This window comes from Cupressus sempervirens, chromosome 5 (assembly GCF_028749045.1).
Source record: "Cupressus sempervirens isolate cs-2001-9-10 chromosome 5, ASM2874904v1, whole genome shotgun sequence".
Taxonomy (NCBI): domain Eukaryota; kingdom Viridiplantae; phylum Streptophyta; class Pinopsida; order Cupressales; family Cupressaceae; genus Cupressus; species Cupressus sempervirens.
In genome coordinates, this window is record NC_143122.1 from 627,151,478 (window position 1) to 627,166,199 (window position 14,722).

The 14,722-nt window shown below is 34.8% G+C and overlaps 1 protein-coding gene across 2 annotated transcripts; it reads left to right on the forward strand.

The window, feature by feature from the left end:
* Positions 1 to 3,147: 3,147 nt before the first annotated feature.
* Positions 3,148 to 12,453, forward strand: LOC149557461 (two-component response regulator ORR23-like). 2 transcript variants are annotated; one of them, XM_089832117.1, is made up of 6 exons: positions 3,148 to 4,189; positions 4,291 to 4,443; positions 5,174 to 5,590; positions 6,205 to 6,281; positions 6,481 to 7,857; positions 11,701 to 12,453. In XM_089832117.1, exons 1-6 carry the CDS (start codon positions 3,961 to 3,963, stop codon positions 11,767 to 11,769), a joined length of 2,322 nt encoding a protein of 773 aa, XP_089688243.1. In that variant the 5' UTR covers positions 3,148 to 3,960; the 3' UTR covers positions 11,770 to 12,453. The 2 variants fall into 2 exon arrangements, with proteins under 2 accessions (XP_089688243.1, XP_089688244.1); XM_089832118.1 differs by having other exon boundaries at positions 11,704 to 12,453.
* The last annotated feature ends 2,269 nt before the right edge of the window (positions 12,454 to 14,722 follow it).

The window sequence follows — 14,722 nt, forward strand, 5'->3', positions numbered from 1 at the left end:
AATAATATAAAGAAGATCAATGCAAATTTTGTTGGATACTGTTTTTTAATTGACAATCTCTTTTTTAATGATCACATTTTGCATTCAATGTAGTTGAGAGATTTTTAAAAAGTTTTTATTTACTTTTTGTTCTTAAATATTTTAATTATAGCAATAGATAAGCAATTTAAAACAATAAAACAATAATCTTGTTGTCTCATCTAGATTCTAAAATTTAAATTTTTTCTATTGCATTCATAAACTTATTCAAATGTTTTTTTTTTTCTAAAAATGATACAAAAACAATATAAATAAGATCACTTGTAATTGACACGTGTTTTCACATTCAATGAAATCGTGTGTATTATTGATTTTAATTTTGAGTATATATGTTTTAATTCTTCCATAAACTTCACTAGACACTCTTCTTTTATAGAATGTAATATGAAATAAAATGATGAAAATAAACTATCGAAAATAAACTATCTTTGATTTAGCATGAGTTTTTCATAATCTATGAAACAATGTATATGATTGCTTTTGATTTGGACTAGGTATGTTTTTTAAAGGATGGTTTGGGTTGACTCTTAGTCATTTTGATGATGAATCATTGAATGTAATTCTTGAAATTAGAATAGAATGTAATATGAAATAAAATGATGAAAATAAATTATCAAAAATAAACTATCTTTGATTTAGCATGAGTTTTTCATAATCTATGAAATAATGTATATGATTGCTTTTGATTTGGACTAGGTATGTTTTTTAAAGGATGGTTTGGGTTGACTCTTAGTCATTTTGATGATGAATCATTGAATGTAATTCTTGAAATTAGAATAGAATGTAATATGAAATAAAATGATGAAAATAAACTATCTTTGATTTAGCATGAATTTTTCATAATCTATGAAATAAAGTATATGATTGCTTTTGATTTTGACTAGGTATATTTTTCAGAGGATGGTTTGGGTTGACTCTTAGTCATTTTGATGATGAATTATTGAATGTAATTCTTGAAATTAGAATTGACTTTCTTCTACAAATAATCAATGACCAAATATAATGCTTGAAACATATAAGTAATTAATATCATAACAGTCATAAACAAACTATATTTAATTAAAAATAATCCAAAAGATTGAAATAGAAAAAACCAATAACTCATACTTTTTTATCAAACAAATGTCTCAGTCTATGAAATGGATAATACTCATGATTAAAAATGAAACTTTTCTCTTACTTGCCCATACCCATACTCATTTGATTTTTGACTCGATATATTTTTAATGGATGTTTTGGATTTGACTCTTAATTTATGTTATGATAAATAACCAAATATGATTCTTGTAATTAGATTTGACTCTCTTCTTTTCAATGATGCCTAACTAAATATGATTCTAGAAAAACATATACAATTAGAATTTAAAATAAATAATCATATACCAAACTATCTTCTACAAAATGTAATCTAATATCTTGATATAAAAAAGTCATTTTATGATGGCCCCTATCATAGTGGCTATGATTTCTTTTGGCTTTGATTTTATATGTTTTTCTAAATCTACTGTTCTTAATGATATTACTAAATGCGATTCTTAAAATTAGGATTGACTCTCATCTTCTCGGTAATAATTCACTTAAAATGATTCTTAAGGAACATAAACAATCAGAATCAAATACAAATTTATTTTTATCAAACAAATATTCATAATTTCAAAAACTTATCTAAATGCTTGTCTTTTATAAAATGTGATATGAAATAAAGCTTGACTATCTTCTAATTGACATGAGTTTTCCATAATCCATGTATTAATGTCTGTGATTCCTTTTTGATTTTGACTATGTATGTTTTTCAATGGATGTTTTCGATTGATTTTACTCTTCTTGACAATGAATCGACAAATGAGATTCTTGAAATTATAACTGACTCTCTTATTCTTGATGATGAGGCAATCAGTATGATTCTTGAAAAACATAAAGAATTAGAACCAAAAACAATTGTACACAAGATTGCCTTCTAAAATATATATGGTCGAAAATGCTTGAAACCCTTTTCATCAAACAAATACCTCAATCTATGAAATTGATAATACTTATGATTTGCTTCTTATTCATGTCCATAGTCATAGTGCATTTGGAAGTTTTGGATTGTCCCTACTCTTCTTGATGATATATCATTAGGATCTACTCTCTTCCTCTTGATTATAAATCATCATATATGATTCATGAAGAACATAAACAATCAAAACCCCACAAATAATCATACACAAAACTGTCTTTTACTTAATGGACCTTCAGTTGATTGGTGAAGTTGACCGGTTCTTGGTGAGCCTGCAAGGGTCAAGTCTTATGATTTCCTTCTTATTCATGCCCATAGTCTTAACGCATTAGGATGTTTTGGATTGACTCTACTCTTCTTGATGATATATCATTAGGATTGACTCGCTTCCTCTCAATTATACATAATCAAATATGATTCATGTTGAACACAAACAATCAAAACCAAAAATCACCATACACAAAACTATCTTTTAGTTAATGGATTCTTGGTCAACCCACCAAGGGTCAAGTCTTATGGTTTCCTTCTTATTCATGCCCATAGTCATAAAACATTTGGATGTTTTGGATTGACTTGCTTCCTCTCGACAAAGGGTCAAGACTTGTTGAGTGCATTCTATGACATCATAAGAGGCACGATCGACATTATGCCCTATTGATTTGAACACAACTAATACCCAAAACTTTTGATCAACCTAACACCTTAATGTATAATACTCCTTATTTCAAAACAAAAATTTCCCTCTTGCTCATGCTCAAAGTGATACCTAGTGCATTCATGTCAAAAACCCACTAAGAAATGGGCAAAAGAATTTTCCTGGAAATGTGGCAGTGGCAGATGGGGACGCATGCAGGGTGAAATAATCCCTAGGAACTTTACACTTTGGCCAAAACATGAAACTCTAAACAAATCAGAAAAAGGTGCACGCCACAAAAAGCTTAGGATAGATTTATCATAAAATTCCTGGCACAAGTTTTTAAATGTGTTTTGGTTGGTTTTTGACCCCCAAATCATTGGCGGAGCCCACAGACCAAAAACTAGAAAGGCCCTAACAAATAATAAGTTGACAAAATACAGCACATCATCTACTCAGTGACCTCACGACATGTGCCCATTGTCATACGGGCCACAGCGGTTACTGATTCCCCTGTATCATTCTCTCTCCCTCCTCTTTTCTTTGTCAATGCCAAACTAAATTTGAAGCTAATTGTGAGGCAGATATGAAGGAGAATCTGCAGTTGCAGGGGAAGAGGATCTTATTTTTTCCGTTGCCTCTCCTATCCGTTTGAATCTCCGTGTTACTCATTACATAAGCCTTAACAGAATGGTAATACTAATCCTCTGTTAATGAAGAAGTAAGCATCAGAATCAGCATCACCCACATATACATTCGTGTGAATCAGCCCTGCAAACGGGATATTTCTTTATTCTTTTTGATTCGCCATGTAAGTATATGTAATTCATAGCTGTACTTGAAGTACTCGGGATTATAATAATCATTAGCACTGCAAATTTTCTTATCTGGGGTCAAAACCAGAGGTTTTTTTGGGTTTGGGATGTTTTCATATTTTGCAAAAGCATTCGGGCTTCTGTCATAGTACTTAGCCGATCTTCCCCGATCTCCTTCGCTATCTGTACAGCTAGTTTCTGCATTATAGTCCCCGTGGGCCAGCCTGGTGGAACACAATATGTACAAAAATATACAATAGCATTTAATTAAGTAAAAAACTGAGTTTACCATACATAGCATTTGGGTATGGAGTAAACGCGGTTTATATAGAGACGTGATATTTTTGTATTTGGGTTGGATGAGAAACTCGGGGTAGCTTATCAGAGGAACAGATCTGAGCTGTGGGATTGTTAGCAATGGGGGGTTTTTGATGTGGGTTTGAAGTAAATTGAAGTTTGGTGAAAGAAATTTCATGTGGGGGAATGATCGATCTGAAGGCGGGCTTGCTGTTGTAACAATGCAACAGCCTCTTCACAAGATGTCGGGGAACATTAGTGTCAATAATGGTAATGGTGGGAAAGTTGTAAATGAAGATGAGTTGAATGATAATTTTCCGGTGGGCATGAGAGTCCTGGTCGTTGATGATGATCCCGTCTGGTTGCTTATGTTGGAGAAATTGCTTCAGCGCTGCCAGTATAATGGTTTGTTTTTCCTAGTTTCTTGTCTTTGTTGTGCTTATTTTCAGATAATCTATTTATGCTAACTGATGAGTTACTAACCTATTGGTTTTTGGGCATCGCAGTTACAACATGTGTGCAGGCAATTACAGCTCTGGAACTATTGAGGAAAAACAAGGATAAATTTGACCTTGTGCTAAGTGACGTTTATATGCCTGACATGGACGGGTTCAAGCTGCTGGAACTTGTGGGGCTTGAGATGGACCTGCCTGTTATCAGTGAGTACTAATGCTTTTATATCGCAGAACTGTATTGTGGGCATGTTTTATTGAATAACATTTCAGCATGCTTCGATTCTTAAAGTTAAATACTGTGGTGGGAACTGATGAAATGAAGTTTAACTCAAAATGTCTTGGTCAGAAATGGTGAATAGAGCAACAATAACGTGCAACAGGGTTAAACTGCTTCCCAAGCTGAAGGGTTTTAGTATTGAATGGTAGTCTTGCTTTTGAAGTTTGGATCCATACGGTCTGAACCATCAAGGAGGCTTCAGAAATAGTATTAGGGATTCACCCTAGAATTTCCAAGCTACACGCATTACTCTGGGTTCTGTAGACTGAATCTGTGAATATCAATTAGAACACATGAGAACGTTGGATGACAGCATGCCTTATAACCTCCTTTGTTACAGGACAATTTCTTCTAGTTTTGTACTTACTCTTGTCATAATCTCTGACTTGTTGTATTTGTCACCAGCCCTAGGTCTACATATTTTCATGAAAAATGGGTATACGCTTCCATTTCAGAAGGCCTCAGCCAGGGGACGCGCTAACACAAATGAAAAGAATTAAAAAGAGAATCTAAAGCTTTGATTTTTCCTTTTCTAACTGCGTTTGACCATTGATTTAGCATGAAGTGCCGTTACTGTTTTGCATGGTACGAAGAATTTGATCAATCTCATGTTGTACTGTGCTTATATATGTTCTTTCCACTGTTTTTCCAATGCAGTGATGTCAGCAGATGGTGAAACTAGTGCTGTAATGAAGGGAATAACACATGGAGCTTGCGACTATCTGCTGAAGCCTGTCAGATTTGAAGAGCTGAAAAATATATGGCAGCATGTGGTTAGGAAAAAGAAGACAGACACCAAGGATCATGACCTTGTAGGACAGGGGGATGAAAATGAAAAGGTAAGGTGTGGGATGGAGGATGGAGAATATGTGTCCAGTGCTAATGAGGGAGCAGATCGCAACTCTAAGCATAATAGGAAGAGGAAGGATCAAAATGATGAAGAGGATGATGATGATGATGATGACAACGAACATGACAATGAAGATCCTTCAACATCGAAAAAACCAAGAGTCGTTTGGTCGATTGAATTACATCAACAATTTGTCAGTGCTGTTAGTTCATTGGGAATAGATAGTAAGAACTCTTTTATCTTTGCCTCTAGTAACTCATGCACCTAGTAAATCTATTTTTGCAGTGATGTAGCAAATTACTTTGTTTTGTTAAGGTTATCTATGCGGAACCTTCCTTGCTCCTCCGGTTAGGCAGCAATATCTGTTATTTCCTTCTACAGAGCTTATAACTGTCCAAATCTTCACTTAGTTTCAACGCTTTGTAGTCCATCCAGCTACGGCCTAGTGGACAAGATGGTGAGGAACCAGCCCGTGCTTTTATGTTTGAGATGAGATTCAAAACTACACATGCTTAGAGTTCTATGCATGTGAGCGAAAGAGCAGGTGTTGATTAGACCCACCCCAAAAATTGGATTTCTGCAGAGAGTGGTTGAGATGGAAACAAAACCCCGAAAATTTCAGTACTGTAGACACTGATTGAATGGAATCAGATCCAAACTTGAGTGGTCTTAGAGCTCCTTGTGAGCCTGTGTGGTTTTAACGTACCAATGAAAACATGAATCCCATTTTTTGATTTAGAATCATATGCTTTACGCATGCTGTTCTGTGTACCCTGGTCTCCTTTTTATCCACTGGCTTCCAGGTTTTGATTTTCATATAATTTGTGCCTGGCTGCAGAAGCTGTACCAAAAAGAATACTGGAGCTTATGAATGTTCAAGGACTGACACGAGAAAATGTTGCAAGTCATTTGCAGGTATTTTGAAAATTATACCAGCGTTTAATGTTTCCCAAAGAGCATGTGTTCTTGTTCAATGTACAGATTCTGTTATCAATCGCCAAACATATTTGAACTCTTTATTTTGGGTACAATTTCATGGGTTTTAATGGTTCCTTTGATTTGCTATGTTTGAAAAGATAGTTCAATAAAGCCGTTTAATGGGAATGTTTTGCAGAAATATAGACTGTACTTGAAAAGGATAAGTGGTGTTGCATGTCAGCAAGGTGGTATGGGCAATGCATTCGGAGGAGGCAGAGATTCTTCATTTGCTTCTCTTGGAGCTCTGGACGGATTTAGTGAAATGCAAGCATTTGCTCACAATGGTCAATTGCCTGCTCATGCACTTGCATCAATGAATGCTGGAGTTTTGGGAAGATTGAGTGGTCCGGTAGGATTGGGAATACCAGGTTTGAATTCCTCTGGAATGCTTCAGTTTACTTCTCTTCAAGGCCCGCCCACAAATAACAACATTGGAAGAGCACAAAGAATAGTACACCCTGTCAACAGTTCTAGCAACTTGCTTTCTTGCTTACCCTCTGGACTTGAAGATTTACAGAAAAAGCAGCAGATTTCTAGAATTGGAGATATGACTACAGTCATGGATGATTCTGCAAGATTTAACCCAATGCAGCAGCTGACTGTGACAAATAATCTTCCTCTTGCCTTTGGAGGCAGTGGTAGTGCCAATGTCACTATGAATCCAACAAATAATCATCCCATGATGTTAATGCAACATCACCAACAAAAGCATAACAGAGGGCTACCTATTGCGGGAATTGTTGGTCAAAAATCTGGGATAGCTGATAGTGGCACTGGAATGTCTTCTCAAGTACCTAGCACTAGCGGACTTAATGAAAATTGGGGCAACTGTGGAGCATTTTCAGGTTTGTCAGCAAATAGTAGGTCAGTTGGTAGTTCTCTTGGCACTGCGAGTTCCTCCATTCCAAATTACAGAGAAAACCTTATAAGAGTTTCCAACAGTGATTGTAAGACAATGGATGTTCCTATCTCCCCTGTCAACACTTTTGCAGGACCAAACTCGCAAAATCCTGGCCCAAGAAATGATCTCTCTCTGTCATCTGTTAGTGCAATGGGTACTACCATGGGGAACTTAAGTGAAGTCGCGCCATCAAGACAAAAGCTTCCAGTGCCAAGTGATATGACTCCTGGAGTTATTCCTGGTTTAAATCAGGTAATAAAACAAGAGTGGCAAACTAGTAACCAAGGAAATGGGCGTAGTGCTAATTCTTTGCTGAGACCCCAGTTCTGCCAGACATCTGTTTTGAATCAGAAATTTGTGGGAAGGCCTTGTGCTCAATTCCAGGGACAGAATATTGGATTTTGTGATCCAAAGATGAATGTGCCTGTCAGATCACCAGTAAACTTGTTTGTTCCTATTTTTGGAGGGCAATGTGATAATGGGCAGTCTAGTGCGGAGAGTCTAATGAAATTGAAGAAAGATTATACAATGGATCATGATAAAGCGAACAGTGGCTTTTTGCCAGAAAATTATAGTTCTACAAATGACCTCATGGACATTTTCTTTAAACAAGTAAGTCCATGCTCATCCAAGCCCTTTTCAGATGATGTAGGGTAACATTACAAATTAAATATTACCTTTGTTCCCTTTTATCTGGTGATTTCTGAACACCGCTGTCTTTGCAAGAGGAAAGGTTTCCTTTGTTTGAACTAGGGAGCCATTTGTATATATCTAATCTTACATTTTTTTTATTAACCTGGTTCAGTTTGTGCTTTTTGGCAAGTTAAATTTGTTTCATGGATATTGTACGTTGTCTTTTTGTGCTTGTGAGACTTACGATTCAAACTGGGCTCCAGCAGAGGAGGTCAATCTGAATAATCAACCAATCATAAATATATCAAATAGTCTAACATCTGCTCACCTTGCAAGTGGGTCTGCCCATGAAGTAAAATAATTAACAACCGTGTTGCTTATTTTTGTTCTCCTGGTAATGTGTCTGTTAGGTTGTAGTTGGAACACGGCTAAGTGACATGTCAACATCCGAGAGAGAGATGTAAACCGAAACAATGAACATAGAGTGATGTATATTAGAGATTTCCAACTAATTTAGTGTGCTTGTACAATCGATTGCATAAACATGCTGTCAGATACTGAATGTGTCTAGAGAGAAAGCTATATATAAACGCAAAAAATGTAACTATGAAGTGATTTATTCCTATGTATATATATTTATCTGAGATTTGCAACTAATTTATAGTTCTTTTGTAATCAATTGTATAAACAAGAAAAGCTAGATATAAACAGAAACAATGAATTATGGAGTGAAATGTGAAATTCTTCATATGTACATATTTATTTGAGATTTCCAACTAATTTAGAGTGCCTGTGTGATCAACAGCATAAATATAATGTTAGATAGCTATATATAAACATAAACAATTAACTATAGAGTGAAATTATTCATATGGATATATATTTATAAGTTTATTCATATGTATATTTGAGTTGGTAGTTTGGAAAAAAGAGGGGTAAAAATTTATTAAGACAGAATGGATTACAACAAGGAGAGCTCAACAAGGAGCTCTGTCCTGATTAACAAGTTCATCAAATTCTTGTAACAGATCAAGGGGTAGTTGCCCCCTATCCATAATATTCCAGCCTGGTGCATGAACAGAAGCCCATTTGGCCAAACAATCAGCAGCTTTGTTCCATTCATGAGGAATGTAAGTAAACCTAATGAACTCAAGAGAGGTACAAAAGAGAAGAGTCTGATTAACAACAGTAGCCAGTTGCCAACTAACATTCTCAAGCTCTTGTGAAGTAAAACTCACAGATAATCTTGCGCCATCCCCTCAAGCAACACTGTTCCACAGCATATAAAATGGCCTGAGCCTCCATGAGATTGTTATTATGGTAACCCTTATGCACTGAAAAAAAGAATTTAACTTCACCAGAGCCACAACGAGCCACTCCCCCAATACCAGCAGGAGGAGGAATCCAATGCCCCTCCCGATTCACCCATCCCTTATCCTGTTGCCGGGGCTGTTTGGGCACTCTTTGATACCATTGAGCTGCAGCCCCATCCTTAAGATGAAAATTGAGGCAATTGCATATAGCACAATCGGTCAGATCCATACCCCCATCTAGCTCACTTTTTGCTCGAATAGTTTCCTGAAGAGAATGTGAGATCTTGCACCAAAGATGCATAACACCAATTTGGGCATCTTGAAAGATTCGCCGATTCCTCTCCAACCAGATATGCCAAAGAATGAACGATGGATCATTAATCCAAACAGCATGAAGAGGAAAAGCCTTGGAGGGAGCACTTCCTAATATGTTTGGGTTCTTTCTGAGTCATTGATTTTTAGCTCCTAGTTTACAGTCTATATGGTTGAAGGTGTTGGACTTATTTTTTTGTGTTATAAAGTGTTTCAAAAACTTCCCATTCTAGTGGGCTTTTTATTTTCAGTTTGTCATCTGACTATCAACAGAACCCATGAAATAGCACTTGTGGGAAGTAAAGGAGAATACTTTGTAGAGAAGGAAATTTCGGAGAAGTTGATTGGGCCACTCTTTCAAGTTCTCAAACAAATCTGAGTTGCTCATGGTGTTCCTGGATTATAGTCTTCCAGCTAATGTATGAATTGAATGATCCGCTAGAAATAAAACAATGAGCCTAACTCGTTTTAGAAACAAATATAATCATCCTACATTCTAGGATAGAATGTTTATTAAAATGTTGCTACCTGTCAACTTTTAATGATTGTACGACATTCCCTTTTCATTTTGGTGGGCATTAAATTCTTTTTTATATTATAGCCATCCTCGCTTTGTCATTTCAATCCACTAGCTTCTTTTTCTTATGATTAAACAAAGAATGAACAGAAATGAAAATAGAATTGATATCTGGTTTAGGATAATCAGGTTATAACTGAGAGCTTTCATCATGACAAGGTGACACTACTATTGAGTTATATCTGTTTCACAAAGTTGTGGACTGGCGAGTAAAGAGCATTTCGGGAAAAACGAATTCTCATTAAAATTGCTCATATAGTAATTAGCTTTATGGGTAGTCTAATTTAGGATGTTTGCGGGGTTCATTGTTTGTTAGTCCTCCAACTAGTTTGGGTGCTCATTGGTTTATTACTTTCTAAGCCTCCAAGTTTTTCTAATTCTTTTAGGATGCCAGTGAGATTTGTTGTTTTCTGAGTTTGAGTCTTCGACCTAGTATTTCCCTGGCAGTTGTGGTAGTGAATTGTAATAAACCTGCATTTATATTAGTTATAAAATAGAAAAACACGTAATGTCTACAATGATTATTTTAAATTCTCCCTTACTATTTTGCTTGAGTACATATAACAGATCAAGCTCATTACACATTTGATGTCGTCAGAGTTTCTATGATTCAATTTTTGCCTTTTGTCAGCATATTAATGGTTTGGAAACTGCATGGCATATTTTTATTTATTATTTTAGATCTTTCTTTCACGACATGGAAACTTTTGGGCTTGTTGCTACTTGGGCTTCTATGATTTTTCAGAAAAGTTTCTTGTCTTGAACCAAAGAGAAATAAAAAGAAAAACCAATGGGAATGCAAACTGTAGTTAATGTTCAATTTTTAGTAGAAGAGTACGCCACTTCAATAGTATACTGTATAAGTGAGGTGAAAAACACCAATCAATGCATTTTAAGAAAGAAAAACCGATGGGAATGAAAATTGTAGTTAATGTTCAATTTTTAGTAGAAGAGTACGCCACTTCAATTTTATACTGTTTAAGTGAGGTGAAAAACACCAATCAATGCATTTTAAGAATATTTCATGTTTCCTGAAATAAGATATGCAATAGAATTTTTTCTGAAAGGAGATATCTGTAGGTTGCTTTGTGAGGAGCAGTCTCTGATATTTGTAAATATAAAAGATGTGATTTGAGCTTTTGGTTTTGGCGGTATTCTTTTTCTTATCAAATTTTCAAATTATGTTCTATTTTCTTATCAATTTTTCAAATTATGTTCTATGACTCATAATTAGATAGAGAGCTAGAGGAAAATCATGGAGAATGATTTGAAATGTTGGAGAGAAAAAAGAACAAAGTCAAACTAGAAGTTCAAATCGCCTCGATATGGAAACCTAATGTCTATAATATGAAACATAGTTTAGAAATCTTGGGCCTTTTTTCCTTCATTGTTTTACAAGAGGAACTTGCTGTAGATTAGTATCAGCTTTTAATTTCCGATTCCCGCTTCTACAGTTCCAGGTGGCATCTATTAGCACGCAGTTTTATAATATAGGAAGTACTCTAGCTTATAAGTTTTGTAACTTATATTTTCATTCTATGCATACATGAATATCTTATTCCTTAGATTACAAAATTCTCTCAGCATTTGACTCAGAATCTGTCATGTTGTTGTCTGCAGCAGCAAGAGCCAGTTAGTTTTACTAATGGGAATGCTCGTGATGGATACCCTCTACAAACGAGTCTTTGAAGTGGGTTTTCATTCGTTGGCAAAGAGTATATAAGCATCTCAAACATAGCTGAGGCCTGGTGGGTAACCAAGGTGGATAATGGTGTGAACTACTTTAATGATAGATCCCTCTAAGAGCACCTGTTAATCTTGGGTTCCATCGTTACTCCTGAAAATTGGAGGTTGTACAATTTGTAGTTTTTTTACATAATGGATACCCCTAATGAGTCATTGTCTCTTTGCTTCAAGGTAAATATTTTCCTTTATGGCTTGGTATGCTTGCAGAGGAGAAGCCATGGAAATGATAGTTGCAGGAAGAAAGGGTGTTATGAACACATGAACTCATCATATTGACTAAAGATCATCTGGAACCTGATCAAGCTAACTGTCTTGTTTAATAAATTCAAAGTTTCAAGAGAAACTAGCTCATATTCATCTGCCTCAGTGGGTGCTCAGCTTTCATATAAAGTCTAATGTAGTGCATCAAGAATGCTTTACTTAGGGATCTCATGTTTAATGTAGTTCGAATTGTTAGTGTAGATAGAAATAACAAAATACATTAGATTAATTTTAACAACCCATTTCGTTGCCTTGCTGTTGGCGTCAAAATCAGTTTTTGTTGAAGATGCTACTGCCTGCAAAGGCCATCTGACTGGTTATCTGTAATTCAGCACCTCGAGGTTTGAATATATTCTCTGCTTGGAAGGTGGTTGTCACTGGAGGCAATAACCTCTAACCTTTTTATCTCTTTACTTAAAATAAAGGAATGGCATTTGTTTATTCTCCCACAAAATTGATCTATAACAAAATAGCGAAGAACTCTTTACTGATATTCAGAGTCAATTGAATTATGGTTAAGAGTACCCAACTCCCAACTCCCAACTCCCAACTACCCATCTGATCGTGTATACTTTTTCTAGAAATTCATCCTCAATATGTCTCGAGACAAACATTGTGAATATCTTTCTTTTCAAGAGAAATAGTAATTATATTAAAATTGTAACCTAGTCCTTTGGATGGAAGGACTTCTTTTATTTGATTATGGTCTTCTGCCTTTACATTTTCAAAGTTGTAAATTCTTGATATTTAATGAAATTTCTTCTTTTAATAATAATAATATATAATAGGGAGAATATGCAGTAGTTATATTAAGATTTTTTGGGATGTTATTTAGCTCTTCAGCAATTATTTCGAATAGAAATTTATCTCGTATATTCTTCAAGTTGCAGCACTCTTTAACTTATTGAAAGTTTCTAATATAGGAAACTCTTCTAACACTCCTCAAACCTATGTTCTATTACACTAGATGAAGGTGACTGAACCCACTATTCATGCATAACATAATAATAGAATTAAACAAATAAGTTGTCTTTTATTTCATATTAAAATGAAATATTAGTTTTCTTTTATCAATTTCTTATGTAATTGCACTTTCAAGAGGTGGCCATATCTATTTGGCTTTCTTGCATTTGAATATCACATAAAGAGTTTGATAGTCTTTGTAACTTTTACCATCTATAGATATCTTTTTGTGAAGTCTTCAATCATTATATATTGATATGTGTTGGTTGTTTTGTTCATTTGGTATGCCAATATTAAGAAAAGTACAAATTAATGATATAATCATGGAAAAATATTACACTCAACTAAGACAATTCATTTAACATATAGAAACCTTCAAAGATTGAAATCCCCAAGAAGAACAAGCATTTTTGATCTTTACTACACTAACACAGTACAAGTATAGTGTTAGTGAATAGATTGTCTTTTTAATTACACAATGATAATTTGCTCTATGCCCAAGACTTTGGAAAGTACAAAAATGTTCACAAAGTTGAGAAAACTTCATGCTATTTGTTTTCTCTCTATATTTATAGGTACAACTTCCTCTAAAAGATTTATCAATGAATTAAAAATTTGTTTTGCACTTTTCCCAGAAAGCGCACAAGGACTCACATACTCCTAGGTGGTGAGGTGATAATTCGTTTATGCAATAAAGACAAAATAATTCACAATCTCTTCTCAGAAACCATCCATTCAAAGAAAAGAATGCTACAACAACTTCATAATAATCATTCAAGAGATTTAATCAATGTGAACTATAGAAGAAACAACAACAAATATCTTCAAACTATAAATCAAATGCTCACAAAGTAACAATGATTTAAACACTTCAAACGGCAAGTTTCAAAGTGGGATCCAAGATTATATAATTATATATATATAAACTTCCTTCATGCACATAATGATTCAAAAAGCAAACATATATATGCTATCTATCTATTGCTGTAAAAGTATCGTCTAGCTTTCTATTCTAACCCCTAATTGGTTCAATGCCCCAACATTTATAGTTTCATTACAAATCCGAAAGGCCTCCATTAAAGTCCAGCCATTTCAGTTTAAATAGTTACGATATGAACAAAAAACAGTTTTAAAAATGGTTGCCGAAAACATGACCGGAAGTAACTATCCCGATCAAACTTCACCGTCGGTCATTTCCTCTTCGCCCATAGTTTGCCTTACCAATTTCCAGCTTCTGAATGTGTTCATGAATTCTTGCATTGCATGGGAATGGGGGTTCTTCAAATTCAGTAGCTTAGTCCTACAAGCGTCTTTTAGCCATTTGAATTCTTCGATTTTCAGGCTTTGACATGGCATGAGATTCCTGTTCAGACATAACATGGATTCAATATCTGCTAGTGTGGTGAAATCACTAGCAGTAGGCAATTCATTGTCTTTAATCTTTGTAATAGCATCGTTGAAGCTCTTTGTTAATGCTTTAGAATCCATGTTGACATCATTAAATTGTAGCATTCCCGTAGGGTTTACTATATTCATGTCTTTAAGAAGCGCTTCATGCATTCCAACAATTTTATTTTCAATTGATTGCATTTCTTTAATAGCTTCTTTGTAAATTGATTCTTTCCAACCCATATTGTTTTTCATAATGAATAACATACAGGAATCTACAAGT